The sequence below is a fragment of the Impatiens glandulifera genome, chromosome 3 (genome assembly GCF_907164915.1).
Source record: "Impatiens glandulifera chromosome 3, dImpGla2.1, whole genome shotgun sequence".
NCBI classification, from domain to species: domain Eukaryota; kingdom Viridiplantae; phylum Streptophyta; class Magnoliopsida; order Ericales; family Balsaminaceae; genus Impatiens; species Impatiens glandulifera.
Window position 1 is genome coordinate 16347006 of NC_061864.1, and position 19193 is coordinate 16366198.

The 19193-nt window shown below is 31.1% G+C and overlaps 3 protein-coding genes across 3 annotated transcripts; 1 reads left to right on the forward strand and 2 right to left on the reverse strand.

Moving 5' to 3' along the window:
• Positions 1-2689: 2689 nt before the first annotated feature.
• Positions 2690-4665, reverse strand: LOC124931170. The gene is made up of 3 exons (XM_047471565.1): positions 4548-4665; positions 3603-4039; positions 2690-3510 (listed from the first exon to the last, which is right to left on the reverse strand). Exons 2-3 carry the CDS (start codon positions 4017-4019, stop codon positions 2995-2997), a joined length of 933 nt encoding a protein of 310 aa, XP_047327521.1. The 5' UTR covers positions 4020-4039; positions 4548-4665; the 3' UTR covers positions 2690-2994.
• An 11432-nt stretch (positions 4666-16097) lies between these two features.
• On the reverse strand, positions 16098-16538 carry LOC124929852. Its single transcript, XM_047470238.1, has one exon. It carries the CDS (start codon positions 16536-16538, stop codon positions 16098-16100), a length of 441 nt encoding a protein of 146 aa, XP_047326194.1.
• A 569-nt stretch (positions 16539-17107) lies between these two features.
• Positions 17108-18710, forward strand: LOC124930810 (probable receptor-like protein kinase At5g20050). The gene has a single exon (XM_047471170.1). The coding sequence runs from the start codon at positions 17184-17186 to the stop codon at positions 18546-18548; it is 1365 nt and encodes a 454-aa protein (XP_047327126.1). The 5' UTR covers positions 17108-17183; the 3' UTR covers positions 18549-18710.
• The last annotated feature ends 483 nt before the right edge of the window (positions 18711-19193 follow it).

The following is a 19193-nucleotide window of genomic DNA, read 5'->3' on the forward strand; positions in this document are numbered from 1 at the left end:
GATTAGAATTTAAAGATTAGATTAGGGTTAGGGTTAATATATATATTTATATATGCAATCATGGAATGAAGTATTGAGCTGTCTACTGTCAGCCCTTGTTTATTGGGACTTTGTCGGACTCTTTGTTTATGGACCACAACCGACTGCTTGCCAAGTTTCATTGCTTCTTTGTGTTTGATCACTTTATTAAATTATTATGGTATTTGATTTTATTATTAATAAGATCGATCTTCTTGTTTTAAATAAGTAAACTTAGAAAGAGATATAGATAAGACAGAAATGTACTATTGTAATTTCAAACTTATTTTCTTCAAACAGTACTACTATATATCTATTTCTCTGTCCAGATATCTACTAATTTCATCAGACATTGGCTTTGCCCTGTTTGATTTAGTGGTTGGATGGAATTCTAATAATAATAATATATAACCTAAGAACTACTATATATATTCCCCCTACCTCCAACTCCTCATAATCTCCACCTATTTTTTTCACTTTTAATTCATGATTTCATTAAGTTCAATGATCATTTTACTCTATAAATAGTAGTTATTTATTATATATGTTGAAGAATATTATGAATTTGTCTTCTCTATGAACAACAGATCAATTTGAAGATAGATGATCATGTGAGATTGCTATAAGGTGAAATGGCAAGGACATATGAGATGAATTTAATAAGGTGAAATGAATTATTAAAGAAGCTAAATAATTAAAATTCTATTTTTCTAGAATATTAATGTCAAATTACTAGTTACTAAGTAATCTACCATTAATAAAAAGATCCCCACATGTGACTACATTACATACACGCTCCTGCATATTTATATTCATGTCTGTAAAATGGGCCATAACCATTCATATTAATTTCTCATTAATCTTTAGTTTGATTGTTGTCCCAGAATGAAGGATTACATCACATTTGTAACTATTATTTTAGGAAGGATAAAACATTTTTTTTTATTAATTTATTGTTATCATATAAAGACAAATCACTCCTTAGTGAGGGTGGTTTGATTGGTTTTGTTTGAAAAAATGTTGGATTTGGTTTTGGATTATCTATCAAATTTTGATTGAAACTGAATTAAATATTTAATTTGTAATTTAAACAATCATCTATGAGTCTTTAGCTCAAAATTCCATGTTTTGTAAATATAATTTTGCATTACACATGAATGATAATTTTTGGTGATTCTAGAATTGAATGAAATGTGTGCATGTATGTGAGGGGGGCATGGTCACATGGGGGCAGTTATCATGAATAATGATGTAAATATAAGACCATGGCAGAGGATTTGGTGGAACCACATAAATGTACAAGTGTGTTTTTGTAGCATTCTTCCCATCTGTCAATCCTTTTCAATCTTTTTTTTCATAACAAAGGGGCCTCCTCAATGACCCTTCATGTTCATTAAATATAGCATATTAACTCCTCATATATACTCCATCCCTTTAGGAGGGAGTTAGGGCAATCAATGTCACATGGAACCTTATACTAGGACTCTTTTATTTAATTATGAGACCTCCTTTACCCAAAACTTTACAACATAATACAATGTCAAATCAATTTCAACACAACTTGGAAAATGTTGGAGAACATGTGAACTCAAACAAACTGCAAAAATAAATATTGAAAAAGGAAATAATATTTTTTTTTTAATAAAATTTAATTCTTATTATTCTTGATGGAAAACTTTAAGATAGTAAAATTTTAAGAATTAAATCAAAATTTTAAATGCATTAATCCTCTATAAACTTATAAAAAACAAATTAAGATTAAAGATATGAGTACAAAACATATCCTAAAATAAAGATTATAAGACAAATTAAGATTTAGACCACAACCCACAATAAAGTAATAAGCATGAAATTTGGATCATGTTTTGAGGGAATTGATTTATCTTGGGCCCTGAGGTAAGTTAGAATGTCCTTTAATAGACAATTACAAGGCCCATGAGCCGTCTTGGATTTATGAAAAAATGACCTAATCCAACACTAGATACACCCAATATAATGAATTATTCAAATAACCTTGTTTCATGATAGATTGGATTATATTTTAAAATAATATAATTATTTTTTTTTAATTAAGGAAATATAACATGACACTCAACAACATCCTCCCTTTAACACAAAGTAAAATAATATGATTATGAATATGAAAAAAAGAAAAAAGAAAAATACCCTTTAATAAAACTAAATACCTTTTATTTTCCAATACCTACCAACCCACCAAATTTGTTAATCCCCAATCTCAACTAGGAACAAACTCTGATAAATTTCTCTGAGAATTCAGCATTCTTGTATTATCTACAAGACTACAACACAAGCAACCTTTATTTATCAGAGACATTTCTTAACTAAAAAGAAACTCGAAAAATCTGGATTAATCGAACCTTCAATATGTCGAAAACAACTGTCTCCCAAAAATCATCATCATGCCAGCCAATGATAATGTATATAGATTTGCTACAATCAATCAAATTAATCAAACCAACAAATGCCTTCAAGGTGAAAGGATAATATAGATAGATTTGCTACAATAGATCAAACCAATCAGACCAACAACTGCTTTCAAAGTCCCCAATTCATGGTGGAAAATGGAAATCTTGTCTCTTCCATTGAGCCTTAGTCAAGACTCTAAGACTAAAAGATAAATAATAACATTCTATTAGAAGAGAGACCGCAATTCCAAATTGAATTTCACACATTCAACAAATATTTACAGCTTCACTGTCTTAAAAAAAACTAAAAATTATTCAACAGACAAGAACTAAGAGAAGAAGATGATGATGCATAGTTTTGAAATAATCACTGCCCTCAAGTTACCTAACAATTACAAATGTTTCAATCTGAGAAAGTAAAAAACAAAAAAGGAACTTACATTCATAATGAAAGTGACAGATGAACTTATTTTATGTTGCTGATGTTGTTGTTGTTGTTGTTATAACCAATGAACCAGAAGAGAAGACAGAGATTATAGTCAAATTCCTGTCATCTAGTAGCAGCTAAGTTCCTTAACTCGGTTAAATGTTCATCATTTGAAATATGAAGCGAAAGTCGAAGATTAGTCATCAACGATTCCTTTTCCCAACTTAACGGTCCTGATGCATGCAATGCCTCAATTGTGCTACGATAAGCATTCAGCTCTAATCTATGAATTTCACCAGCCAAAGCCTCCTTCGATGGAACAAAACTCTTTCTTTCCTCAATTTGTCTAAAACAGACCGATTCTGCATCACTAGATGATTGTTCTTCAATATCTTCACTAGGAACTCTATAAACTTCTTGAGGGATTTTATAACAATTCTTACTAATTAAGCTACAACTACCCACAGAAGAACAAGAAGCAATATTATCCTCATCTTCTTCCCTTGGTTTATCAACATCCATTGAAAACCGACCTGCTACTCTCAATTTTCGAATTCCTGATGGTGGTTCAGCTTGAGAAGAGGAATACGGTAACTTCCTCTTCCCATCTGGATTCGACAGCTGATAATCACAAGTCCTCTGTTTGCATGAAGAGGAAAACATTTAGAATTTAATCAAAGAAACAAAGTTTAAAACTTTAAAAGAAGAATAAGAAGAAGATAATATTATACCTTTCCAATCACCACCCATCTATTGTGAAGCCAATTCTGTCGTACTCTAAGCTGAAGCGAATGAACCTTGAATTCGCGAGCAGATCCACGAAGCCTGACTAAGAAATGATTCCTTTCGACGATCTTAGAAACAGTAGCTACCTTCCAAGAACAGTTATGAAGAACCTCCACAACATCACCAGAAACCCAAGCATTTGAGAAATTAACACAAGGAGGAGAAGGTCTTATAGATTTTCTAGATACTCTTTCAACAACAGCAGGCTCATCTGTAACACCAGATTCTATATCATATCTAACAGTATAGTTATGTCCATTACCACATATAATCTCAGCAGACCGCCATGATTCAAGTGGAACCTCCTTTGTATCCAAGACCTCAACTTTGCTTCCTTTCTTGTATTTCATCTTAGACATCATCACCAACCAACCAAAAAACCCTACATACAAAAACCAATACTAGTTCAATAAAGAAAGAAAATCCATACATATGCATCGATCTCAGCCAGTAGATTGCTTGTTTGCTTGATTGATTTGATTGATCGATTGATCGGTTCAAGTTTTATCATTGTTTTACAGCTCAGGCAGAAACATGAATAGAAATCATCCATGTCAACAAAGATTGAATCGGTAATTTAAACAAGAGACAATATGTGCTGGTAAATATGAAGCGCATTAGCAAAAACAAGACAAGTAGCATATATAGGAAGGAGAATGAAATTGAGGAAAAAGCAGTGAAATAAGAGCAATAAAACAGTCGAGCATTGAAGCGATAGTACGAAATAGAAAGAAGACATTAAGAAATTAAACATGGATTAAGTCGAACTACATACATACATACGGCGAAGATTATGAAGACAATCGGACAATGAAATCAAAGAACCAAATTGAAGCTTAAAGTAATTGATCGGATACAGAAAAGAATATGAAGAAGAGATTTTTACAGACCTTTCCGCCGGCGATGATGAAACTCCAAATTGAAGATGGATATAGAGAGAGAAATATAGAGTTTGATTCCTCCTCAAATTTTCTCTCTTTCTTTCTTTCAGTCTGTCTTCAATGTTATTTGTGTTGTTCCTTCTTTTTTAAATATTTATTAATTATTATTATTACTATTTGTTCTACAAAAATAGAGAAAAATGTGGTGTGAATTTTTTTATTAATAATTATTTATTATTTTGTTGCCAACTGCCTAAGAATAGCATGTTTGGCGTTTGGGCTTAACTGCCATTCCTTATTGTGTGCTTTGTGTACACTGCGCACCCTCCTTTACCCTTACAATATTTTTCACTTTTTTGGGAAATTAATATTTCCTATTTTGCCATTTCAATCTTAAACTAAATCAATTTCTATACTTGCTTTTCAAACTAATTTTATAGTTATTGTTGTGTTTAGTAGTTTATTTCGATTTTTTATATTTCTTATAGATCTAATCGGATGGTAAGTTATTTTTTGCTTATCGAGGGTTTTTTTACTGTGCTTGTTGAGATTATGTCGTGCTTATTACGTCTACGATAACGTGACTTGGCTCAATAACTTTATATTGCTTTATCCTTGTTATGTATCTTTAACTGAATTTTTTTTAATATATTTCTTTTTCTTTCTTATTGACAGTATCAGATTGTTTGATTGTGAGGTTAATTAGAAAATAAAATGTAAATTATGAAATCAAAATTCTGTTTGATAAAACTAGGTTTTAGGAATTATTTAATTTTTTTATTTGAAATTAGGAAGTAAACTCTATCGTTATTATGACATCAACTTCTTTAGTGGGAATTGAACGTGAGATACAGATAAAATTAATTTTACTTTAATTATGTTTGTGTGTTAATTAAAATTAAAATTTTATAAATGATAAAATAATAATATTTTAGTTGATAAATTAAATAATTTGATAATCAAAATAATACAAAATTAAACCAGAAAAACTTTACCAAAAAAAAAATTAAATTGTGTCTATCATCAAATTTTTTTTTAATTAATTATATATATATATATATATGCTCCAATAAAAAAATACAGTAAGTTCATTGAAATTTAAGTAGATTAACAAAAGAGAATTTTAACTCATGATTTAAATTCTCTAAATGGATGTATAATTAAAAAGGATAAAAAAAACTTATTTCACCAAGTCTCTCGGACTAATTATAATTATTTTGACTACAAAACTCTTCTTTTTTTTACATATCACAACCATATTTTATTAAATTGATTTTAGAGGCCAAAAAAATATTGTTATGTAATATAAATAAAATATTTTATTAAATTGCTTTGCTTCAAAAGGAATTCAAAATAGATAATTTAGAATTTGATATTTATTTAGAGTAACTATTGGCAGTCTTGATGTTTAATCATAAAGGTTGCTTGTGAATTTATCAATTAATTAATTATATAAGAGAAACTGTCATCCTTTTCCAACCAATCCCATCATATTCTTGTTCAACAACATTTAATTTTGGCAAATCTATAAATATTATGCTTAATCACAATTAAAAAAGAATTATTGTCATATATATACAATATAAATGCACGACATACCAACTCCCGACAATAATTTTCTCTACTAATGTTGTTTTTGTTATCGGGTGTCTTTAAAATTTAGATATGATATTCCAGTGTATTGAATTTCTGTTTTGTTTGAGAATTTTTTTTATATTTTGATTGTATAAATTAAAGAGATTCTTTATATCTATCGTAATATGAAAAATAATTAAAAAAGCATTTATAAGATGATATTTGCATGTGAATTTGGTCACAATTGATTGCTAGATCTAGTCATGCTCATTCTCTTATCACTTAAATCAGCATTTAATAAAATTTTATTTGATAAATATATTATTTATTGAAGATATAAACTTAATAATAGATTCTAAGAATATATTGTTTGGGATTGTGTTTATTATAGGATGAGAAATAGATTAATTGAGTGACTTATTATTAAGCAAATCAAATTTATTTGATCTTTTGCTTTTTAACAAAATAAATTTCACTAACAAAATTTAAAAAAAAATAAAGTTATAAGAATAAACTATAATTGAACTAAGAACTTATTTTAAAATTGTAAATATTAACCAAATAAATATTATGTGAGGTTACTAATTTATTCAAAATCGGTTTTTTTTTTTGTCCTTTATACAAATTTATAAAAACAAAATTGAACCCCTATTTTTTATTTTGGTTACCAGATTGACGGAATAACTAAGTCCTGAAATAGATCAGACTCAATTTTACCCCAAAATTTTAATTCATAATTTACCCAACTGAATCGGGTCCAATGACCCGGTATCCGTTTCTATGCCTACATAATTCCTCTATTATGTTGTATATAATCTATAATCTTATTTAATACTTTATTTACATGTTCTTTTACTTAAGTTTTTAAAATGATATATACACAATCACATGTTGATAGTTCATTAAATTACTCTTGTAATACATTAGGGTTACATTTGATCTTTGACTACAAGTTAATGGGTCTTTTTGATAATTAAATACAAATTAATGGGGGCTATTATTTGTTTATTATGTTTATTTGATAGTTGGGCAATACTTTTCCTTAAAATTGTGATACATGAGGGATTTGAATATTCTACGGATTATACTTAATTTTGGCAAACAAAATAAAATTAAATAAATTAGATGGAAAAAAAATTAAAATCACAAATATTAAAATTATAATATTCCAATATTAATTAATAAGCATGAATCTCTACATAATCTAGATTTATTCAGAAATTAATTTAAATAAAAAAAATTGAATAATCATGATGCAAGTTATTTAATAGATTATTATTGGAATTACATTGTAATTTTTATTTAATTTAGAATAGAATTTTTTAAAAAAAATTATGATATTAGTGTTTATATATGATAATAATAAAATATTTGTTATAAGTTGAGCTATTTAGACTTTAGTTGACATTAGCTTGAAATTTACTGGGAAATGTGAATGGTTTGACCATTTTCTCTCTCTACGATGATTATATATTATCACAATCATTACGTAATGAATAAACCTATTTTAAGAATATAAAGTATTTATTTTAAAATGTTTTCCTTAACAATAAATAATTAACTTGCTTTCAAACAAGCGCGGCGGCCGTACAACCGTTAAGAAATGGGTTGATGTATAATGGGCTTCCACTTCATGCTCCATTATAATCGGCCCAAAATCAAATGAAAAACAAATACTAAAATTTAGTTTTAAGATATATATTTTTAATTAAGAATAAAAAAATAACAATAATAATTTTCACACTTATTTATTTCTCACTTTAATTTTTTTTTTTTTTTTTTTTTTTCTAGAATCAAGCATTTAACCCTTCTACTTTAATTATCCTAATAAATTAATTTTCACATATTGTAAATTTCCTTAAATATTATATTTATGTAAATTTCCTGACCAAAACAAGGCTATGTCTAAAATTTATAAATTTGACTACTGAACATTTCTTTTAAACTAAAAGTATTTTATGTAGTGAATAATACATATTTTTTAGAGTCATCATTATATTATACTTAAAATTAAGATCATTTGTAATGATTTATAAGAAAATAATTATTGTCCATATTTAAGAAATTAGATCGATTTTAATAGTTAAAATTACAGAGTTGTAAGTTGTTGAGTTTTGAAGAGTTAATCAGTCATTTATTAATATTGATAAAAAAAAATGTCAATTACATGTCTTCTTCTAAACCTTTTTAGCACTATTCTTTGGAGATTTCATTTATATATGGAGATTTCATTCTTTTGTTTCTTGTTACAAGTAATATTGGCAGTACTTCGTGAAATAAATGAACATTTAGGCTAGTTTGATGGCAGATTTTTTTTTTTTATTAAAAACTATCGTGTCGTATTTTACTTTTACTTTGTTTAAACATTTGTTTTATAAACCAAATTATTATTATTATTTTGAAATTTGTACATTTATATTAAAAATGATAAAAAATGTTTAAGCTAAAAAAATATCTTTATCTAAAAAAAATCACTCAGTATGTTATAAAGCTTGTAAGTTTTCGAGAAAAAATATTAACTCTCCGACCAACTCTATCGGCTCTCCGGAACGAATCTTAAAAAACGTCATAATAATGACATTATTAAACTCTCCGGAACGAATCTTAAAAAACGTCATAATAATGACATTATTAGCGATATTAATTTGACGACTACTATCATTTGAAATTTGACTATTTGTCCAAAAAAAAAAATATTTGGGATACTAACTCAAATATGTAGGTCTATCATATAATCACATCAATTCAAATTTTACAGCAATTATTCAAAAACTTCATCATCACCCAATGAATCTCAATAATACTACACAAAAGACTCCAAATAATAGACACTCATCGATAATAAAAAAGTAAGTAAGTTGGCGATTCAATCTCTTCGTGACATAAACGACAACGACTAACCATAATACAACATTTTTTTGAAGCATATATCATTTTAAAAACTATCAATGTTTTGTTAATGCTTAGATGATGACACTTTTGCGTCAATCAAAAATAAAACTATATTATGAGGCGAATTATCACTGATGTTTAATCTATATTTATATCTAATTTGGTTAGCAATTTTATGAAGTGTTGCATTTCTTCATATATCAATGAAAATAAATTTATGATACGTAGTCGACTAAGGAGCTTCTTGCTCTGTTTTCAAAGGTATCCTCCTCGACGGAACTTCCGTCGCCGTCAAAAGAATTGAAGGAGAAAAGAGAGGAGAAGCAGAGTTCAAGTCTGATGTTTCCGCCATTGCCAGTGTCCAGCACAAGAACCTCGTCCGTCTCCTCGGCTACTGTACAGTACCCACCGGCCCAAGATTCCTCGTTTATGATTTCATCCCAACGGATCTCTCGACAACTGGATCTTCATTAAAAACTAGACCAATAACAACTTCCACCGCCGCCGCAGCGGTTGTCTCTCCTGGGATCTACGACGGCGCGTTGCAACTGACGTGGCGAGAGCTCTGTCTTATCTCCACCATGACTGCCGGAAAAAATCCTTCATCTTGACGTAAAACCGGAAAACATCCTCCTTGACGACGGTTATCGAGGTCTGGTTGGAGATTTCGGGCTGTCGAAACTAATGGGTAGAGATGAAAGCAGAAACCAGACAACTGTAAGAGGAACTAGAGAATATTTAGCTCTTGAATGGTTATTAGAACATGGGGCGTCTTGAAAAATCAGACATTTACCGTTATGGGATGGTTTTATTAGAAATAATCGGAGGAAGGAGAAACGTTTGTGTGATTGATGACAATGGGGACAGACAAATCAACGAGGAAATTTCAATATTTTCCTAAATTGGTATATGAGAATGTCAAAATGAAAGAGTGATGGTATTGAATTGATTATAGATATATAATATAATATATTACAGATATATTATTTTATATTCTAAAGATTATATTGTGAAAAATCTTCCATATATATTATCTTATATTTAAAAATTTCTCTTCAAACTCAAGATAAAAAAGGTTTAAACAACTTAAGTTTGAAGACAATTGAGATATGAAATGTTGATTATGTATTCTTCTATGAAATGTTGATTATGTATTCTTCAAAAATTCGTGAGCTCCATCCAGTTACAGGATCTCAGTCGAATCCCATGGGCATTAAATGCTGGGGTGAAACAACAACTAAATAACTCCAAGTTACTCGTGAGTCTCAAAATTCATCCAATGACAAAGAACTCCGTGTGTTACATAAAATAAAACCAGTGAAGAGGTCAAATCCAATAGGCATAAAATTGCATGGTTAAAGCAATCACTAAAATCAAAACTCAGAGTATATGATTGCCGAAGAATATTAAAATATCAATCGAAATATCTAAAAAAAAAAAATTATTAAAAACATAAGAATAAAATATTAATGTCTTCCATCAATGGTTAAGATAACCATTGATGAAGCCTGTGGACTCAAGAACGATAACAAGACTTTGATACCATGTCAGAATAAAGAAAGAAGTTGTATTGAACGGTTATATATATGTTTTTTTTTTCTAACAAGAAAATGTTGGAAGAGACCTTCAACACGAAATTTAAAATGAAAGGCAAGTAATGAGAATAAAAACAAACAAGATAGAAACCAATGAGACCCTCTAGAGGGACCATGATTAACGATGGAGGAAGGTGTATGCAACTCTTCCGGACATTTTATACTGACACTTTTTGACCATCTTGATCATCATTAGTCCAACTGCCGACAATAGCTTCCTCTGCTCAGGATGTACATCCTCAAGCTCTTCATCCTCAAACTCTTCATCCTCAAACTCTTTGATGTTCAATATGTCCTGATTTGTGTTTGTTGACAGCTTCTTCAGTGCTGATGCCATTATATATACCAATCCTGGACATGCCTGTGTCTGTAGAGGACTCATGAATGTCTCATCAAACAATCTTCCATACCTCCACATTTTCCTTATATGGTTGCTGTCATCCTTTGCTGCCAGCTTTATCATATCTGAGATATCTGTCTTTCATATTGAGGAGAATATGCAGCTGTTAGGAGGAATCTAGCATGACAGTCGAGAGCGTATGTCAATCCTATGAAGATGTTTGTTATGTGGAGATCTGTGTTGGTTAGATGTATTTCATAGAGATATTTTTTTATAACTCCAGCTTTTGTCTCTGCACTGCTAAGGTACAGGATCCTGAACAGTGTGTTCTTGAATATCTCTCCTCTAGAAAAGAAATGACAAAGTGTTTTCAATGCCTTAGCTGTAGGAACTGGCAAGTTGACACCCATGCTGACTGTATAGAAGCTATTGAATTGAAGAAGGATGTGATTATAGGCCTTGACATAGTTGTCCACTGACTTAGTAAACAACCTGAGGGTCGATGCTGCCATATAAGCATACACCATTGCCTCCAATCTTACATTGGAAGACCCTGATATTGCTTCAGCAGGACTCCCTGTCATCATCACTTCCGAGGGGAACTCTTCATACGGGATGTCGTCTACCCGGTCAAGGTTGTGCTCTTCTGGAAAAACGTAGGCGTGAACATCTGAATTGCGAATCTGATATGCAAGGAGGAACAACGCTGCTGCTCCTTGCTTAGAAAACCCTGATCTTACCATTGGCCATACAGATCGACCAAGTTGAACTGTTGCTGCATCATCCAGCCTTTCGAGGATGATCGCTGGTTTACCTAAGAGTTGATCATCAGTAAAGTCAAAACTTACCTGAGACATATCAGGCTTCAGGTCAGGTAGGTCTGCATACTTCACGTCTATCTCAATGTTCGGTACATTGCTAAGGAACTCCTGGATCATTTGCTCTTCCGGGTCTATATACATCCGATGCGTTTCAAGTCCAACTGGGACCTGTGGTTGGTAGGCAAAGTTCTGTGCCTGAGCAGAGCAGCCTGCCGCCGTCTCATCGCTTTAATGCGCTCTATCCCAATACTGACGTCGTCCTGAGAGCTCATAACAACGAGAAAAGTACAGCCGGAAATCGTTCTTATTCTTGTATCAATGTAGAAGAAATAAAGAAAGGAGAGAAATTGTATTGAATTAATTATATACATAGGGTTTAGCATAATTTTGGCCTAACCTAAAATATTAATTTGGGAAAGTTAATTTGGGGGGACTTGAATATGGGTTGAGTTAGTTGAGTTTAATTTGAGTTGGATTAGAGTTACCCAAATTACCTAAATTATATAATTTAATTTAATTCTCTATTATTAATCAAATATAAACTAATCATTTTCCAATTTCAAGTTGAACACGTTTTTGACACGTTTAACACATTTTTTACACGTTTAACACGTTTCTGACACATTTAACACGTTTTCACATTTATAACACGTTTTTTTACACGTTTAAAACGTTTTCACGTTTTCACGTTTTTGACACGTTTAACACATTTTTGACATGTTTAACACGTTTAACACGTTTAACACGTTTTCACACTAATAACACGTTTTTTACACGTTTAACACATTTTTACGTTTTTGTCACGTTTAATACATTTTTGTCACGTTTAACACGTTTTTGACATGTTTAATATATTCAACACGTTTTTGACAAGTTTAAGAAGTTTTTCACATTTTGGCACGTTTAACACGTTTTTGGCATGTTTAACACGTTTAACACGTTTTTGATAAGTTTAACATGGTTTTCACGTTTTTGACACGTTTAACACATTTTTTTACGTTTTGGCACGTTTAACACGTTTTTGACCTTGTAACATGTTTAACACATTTTTAATATGTTTAACACGTTTAACACATTTTTCACATTTTAACATGTTTTTCACGTTTTTGACATGTTTAACACGTTTTCACATGTTTACACGTTTTTCACACGTTTAACACATTTTTCACACGTTTAACACATTTTTCACATTTTTGGCACGTTTAACACGTTTTTGACATGTTGAACACATTTAACACGTTTTTGGCTAATTTAACACGTTTTGGTATATTCAACACATTTTTGGCACGTTTAACACATTTTTGCACATTTAACATATTTTTGACATTTTTAACATGTTTTTTGCACATTAACACGTTTTGACAAGTTTTAAAACGTTTTGACAAGTTTTAAAACGTTTTTGGCATGTTTAACATGTTTTTCATGTTTTAGGCACGTTTAACACGGTTTTCACGTTTTGACACATTAAACCTATGAAAAACATATTAAATGTGTAAAAAATATGAGAAACGTGAAAAACGTGTTAAACATGTCAAAACGTGTTAAATGTATCAAAACATGTTAAATGTGCCAAAAACGTGAAAAACGTGTGAAAATATATTAAATGTGTGAGAAATGTGTTAAACATGTAAAAAACATATTAAATGTGTCAAAAACGTGAAAAAACATGTTAAACGTGCCAAAAACATGAAAAACGTGTCAAAATGTGTTAAATGTGTCATAATCATGAAAAACGTGTTAAACATGCCAAAAACATGAAATACGTTTTCAACGTGTCAAAAATGTGTAAAACGTGAAAAAAATGGTAAATGTGTGAAAAACATATTAAACATGTCAAAACGTGAGAAACATGTTAAATGTGTCAAAAACGTGAAAAGCGTGTTAAACATGTTTAAATAGTGTTAAAAATGTCAAAAATATGTTAAACAGATAAAAATGTGTTAGATGAAAAAAATAAATTGGATTACCCAACCCAACCTATACTCAACCCATATTAGTAAATAATATGGGTTGGGTAAATTTAATATGGGTTGAATACGAGTTGGGTTTACCCGTTTGCTCACCCCTAATTATATATATATTTCGGTTACATAGGTTATGTCTATTATATAGACATTACATTGAACTTATAAGAAACTAATATAATAATATAAAATAATAATGATATTATCACAATTATCATATTGTGATAATATCTTACAGTTACAGATATATTATTTTATATTCAACTGATATTATCACAATTTATGATATTGTGATAATATCTTAGATATATATTATTGTTATAAACATACAAGATAAAGAACAAGAGAGATAACAACGAGATAATGTATTACTATTTATCAAGAGTCTTACACAATGACATCCATTAATTATATTGCATTTATAATACTCCCTCTTGGATGCCATTGGTATACTGCCTCATTAAAAACCTTATCAGGAAAACATATTGGGATAAAACCATGATTAAGGGAAAAATAGTGCAGTATGTAAAATCTCCCTTTTGTTACATCACTTTAAACTTTTGAGTCTTCGCATGCCAATATTATACAGTAGTTTTCAAAGGTCGAAGTAGGCAATGCTTTTGTAAATAGATTTACTAGATTATCTGATGAACGAACTTGATGAACATCAATATCACCTTTCTTCTAGAGATCATGAGTGAAAAAGAATTTTGGTGATATGTGTTTCGTTCTATCTCCTTTAATATATCCTCCCTTTAATTGTGCAATGCAAGTTGCATTATCCTAATATAAAATTGTTGGAGAATTCTTGTTTACAGATAAGCCACATGACTCTCGAATATGATGAATGATTGATCTCAACCATACACAATCTCGACTTGTCTCATGAATAGCGATGATCTCGGAATGGTTTGAAGATGTGGCGATAATTGATTATTTCATAGATCTCCAAGATATAGTTGTACCACCATATGTGAATACGTAACCCGTTTGAGACCTACCATTATGAGGATCAGATAAATACCCTACATTTGTGTACCCAATCATATCAGCTTCACATATATATGGATAATATAATCCCATGTCCATAGTTCCTTGAAGGTATCGAAAAATATGCTTAACTCCATTCCAATGTCTCCTTGTCGGTGGAGAACTATATCTCGCTAATAAATTTACTGCAAATGATATATCAGGTCTAGTATTAGTAGTAAGATACATTAGTGCTCCAATAGCACTAAGATATGATACTTCATGACCACTTAGTTCTTCATCACACATACGAGGTCGAAATGAATCTTTATTTACATCAAACGATCTTACGATCATTGAACTACTCAGGGGATGCACTTTATCCATAAAAAATCTTTTTAGTACTCTTAATGTATAAACAGATTGATTGACAAGAATTTCATTATCTAAATGTTCAACTTGCAAGCCAAGACATAACTTTGTTTTTCCCAGATCTTTCATCTCAAATTCTTTCTTAAGATAACTAACTGTTTCAGATGGTTCATCCGTAGTTCCAATAATATTCAAATCGTCCACATAAATTGCAATTATTACAAATTGTTATATAGATCTCTTAATAAACACACATGAACATATTGGATCATTTTGAAATCCATTCTTTAATAAATATTCACTAAGACGTTTATACCACATACGTTCAAATTGTTTCAATCCATATAGAGATCTTCATAATTTAACTGAGTAAATGTCTCGACGATCTGAATTAAATGCTTCTGGAATTTTAAATCCTTCAGAGAGTTCCATGTATATGTTGTTATCAAGGGAGCCATATAAATATGTCGTAACAACATCCATTAATCTCATCTGTAATTTCTCATGTATTGATAAACTTATCAAATATTTAAATGTTGTTGCATCCACCACATGAGAATATGTTTCCTCATAATCAATACCAGGTCTCTACGAGAATCCCTGGGAAACAAGTCGTGCCTTATATCTGACAATTTCATTTTTCTCATTTCTTTTTCTTATAAATACCCATTTATAACCGATCGGTTTAATACCTTTAGGGGTACAGACGATAGGTCCAAAAACTTTATGATTTGTGAGTGATTTTAATTTAGCTTCAATCGCATCTTTCCAGTTTGACCAATCATTTCTCCGTCTACATTATTCTACAGACTTTGGTTCATGATCCACATCTATTTTAACAATATCGCATGCTATAGAATATGCAAAATTTTCATCGACGTCGATTTCATCTCGATTCCAGTCAAAACATAGTTTATAGAGATCTCTTCATTTTCAGGTACCTGTGATTCCTCTGGAATCATTTTTTCAATGACTGGATACTCTTCTAGAGTAATTGTTTTCTTAATTTGAGTCATTATTTCTTTTCTTTTTCAAGGATTTTTATCTTTGGAACTGACTAGTCTACCACGCTTCACTTGCATTTTAGGCTCGTTAGCAGTAGTGAGTTGTCCTTCAGGGACAATAATCCTAATTGGAGCATTTGCAGCTGGAATATAAGATTTCGTAACACTTTTAGGATTAGTAAATGCATGTGACAATTGATTTGCTAAATTTTGCAAGTGAATGATTTTCTGAACTTTAAGTTCAGATTGCTTTGTACGAGAATCGTAGTGAGCTAATGATAACTCACGCCAGATTATTTCCTTTTCCAACTGCTTATTTTTCCCTTTCAATGTCGGAAATATCATTTCATTAAAATGACAGTCGACAAACTGTGTCGTGAATAAGTCACCCATCAATGGATCAAGATATTTAATTATAGACGGTGATTCATATCCAACATATATCCCTAATCTCTTTTGAGGTCCCATCTTTGTGCGTTGTGATGGAGTAACTGACACATATACCGCACATCCGAAAATTCTTAGATGGGAAATATTTGGTTTCTGACCATAAACAATTTCTAAAGGGAATACCTCGTTATAATGTGTAGGCCTTATACGAATTAATGTTGTTGCATGTAATAAATATTAAATTTGTTTTATAATTGTTTCAATGATGTCGTCGTACTCTATATACCAGGATTATATACCAGGATTTTAACAAACTCGATATTACATCGTATCTAGACTTTTAATACTACACCAAATATCATCCCAAAATTGATTGAAAAATTATACTCACGATCAATTTCGAAATAAAAAAGAAAAAATCACCTAAAAATTTAAAGTAAAAATTATGACTTTTAAGTTAAATCATTTAAAATCCCAATTAACCGAAAATCAAACAAGGCAGTGTGAATGAATTATGTTGAGTTTTTGTCAAAGAATACAAGTTTGAAAAAAAATATTAAAAAATAATGAAAAAGATCTAAGCTTGACAAACTTGGTCTTTATAAGGAAAATGAATAAAAAACAATCCAGTCTAGATCTCTCTCAAAAAACAAAAAAAGGTGAAGAAATGATTGTATTTATTTCTTTCAAATTAGAATTAATTTCAGAAATGAAGCAGCTTTAATGGAGGGCAAGAAGGTGAATATAATCGCCTTCATCTCTGTTATCATTCTCACCATCGTCATCATCATCTCTCGTATCTACCTACAACTATCCAAACCTTTTTATCTAATTACCGGCGCCGGAGGAGCCGCAATCTTTTCAATTATCTCCATCGTCATTTTCCGTCATCGCTTCAATAATCGCCGGCGATTGCTCGAAACCCAATTAATCTCAGAAGGTAGAGAATTAAGAATTGAGTACAGTTTTCTCAGAAAAGTCGCCGGCGTTCCAACTAAATTCCGGTACAGAGAACTCGAAGAAGCCACAGATGGGTTTCAAATTCAATCAATCATCGGCCAAGGAGCTTCCGGCTCTGTTTTCCAAGGTATCCTCCTCGACGGAACTTCCGTCGCCGTCAAAAGAATTGAAGGAGAAAAGAGAGGAGAAGCAGAATTCAAGTCCGAGGTTTCCGCCATTGCCAGTGTCCAGCACAAGAACCTCGTCCGTCTCCTCGGCTACTGTATAGTACCCACCGGCCCAAGATTCCTCGTTTATGATTTCATCCCCAACGGATCTCTCGACAACTGGATCTTCATTAAAAACCATACCAATAACAACTTCCACAGCCGCCGCAGCGGTTGTCTCTCTTGGGATCTACGACGGCGCGTTGCAGCTGACGTGGCGAGAGCTCTGTGTTATCTCCACCATGACTGCCGGAAAAAAATCCTTCATCTTGACGTAAAACCGGAAAACATCCTCCTTGACGACGGTTATCGTGGTCTGGTTGCAGATTTCGGGCTGTCGAAACTAATGGGTAGAGATGAAAGCAGAGTAGTAACAACTGTAAGAGGAACCAGAGGATATTTAGCTCCGGAATGGTTATTAGAACATGGGGCGTCAGAAAAATCAGACATTTACAGTTATGGGATGGTTTTATTAGAAATAATCGGAGGAAGGAGAAACGTTTGCGTGATTGATGACAACGGGCCAGACAAATCGACGAGGAAATTTCAGTATTTTCCTAAGTTGGTATATGAGAAGATGAAACAGGGGAAGTTAATGGAGATTGTTGATGAGAGATTGGAGATGGGAGAGATTGACGAGAGAGAAGTTAGGAGATTGATTCATGTTGCGTTTTGGTGTATTCAAGAGAATGCTAGTTTGAGACCTAGTATGGCTGAGGTTGTGGAAATGTTGGATGGTCGGGTGCCGGTGGAGGAGCCGCCGGAGACACAGATGATCGTGGTTGACCTTTTATGTATAGATGATGATTTGGAGGAGAGAGGTTGTCGGCCGAGAATTGGGGCGGTGACGGCGTGTCCGACGACGGAGAGTCAGATGTCTTCAACTATCTCATTTGGGTTGTCGGTGATATCAGGCAGGTAGGAGCCGCCGGCCGCCGGCCGGAGCTTCTTTTACATTGTTATTTAAGTGTGTAGATTTTGGCAATTAATTGTTTTTGCTAATTATGTTGATTTTAATAGCTTGAGAATTTGTGAAATGTTATTATTGTTTATATTTGGTATATATATATATAAGATTGAAGGAATAATAACAAAATATGTTTTGAGTTCACCTTAAATCTTGTTTATGTTTATTTATTTATTTTAGAAATTTCTAACAAATGAGAGTCAATGAAAATAAATAGATTAATACCAAGATTTTAACAAACTAATGAGTTACTCAATCAACTTAATTAAACAATAATATAAAACTTTAACTACTCCAGTTTTATATTAAGTTGGTTTTATAATTGTTTCGAATGAATATTCTATGTATCCAATAATATACATTCGACATTCTTTAAACTAATTAATTAAACAACAATGTAATATAATTTTTATCAAATAAAAATTATAAAAAGTTAAATTAATAGGTGTATATTAGATTTGTTTAGTTTTTTTTGAATAAACCTTATATCTGATTATAATATATCGATTTTTTTATATCAAATTTCTATATTCAGTCTTATAACCGACAAATTAAATTAAATCGGTACAAAAATTTAACAATTCAAATCGATTTGGATGT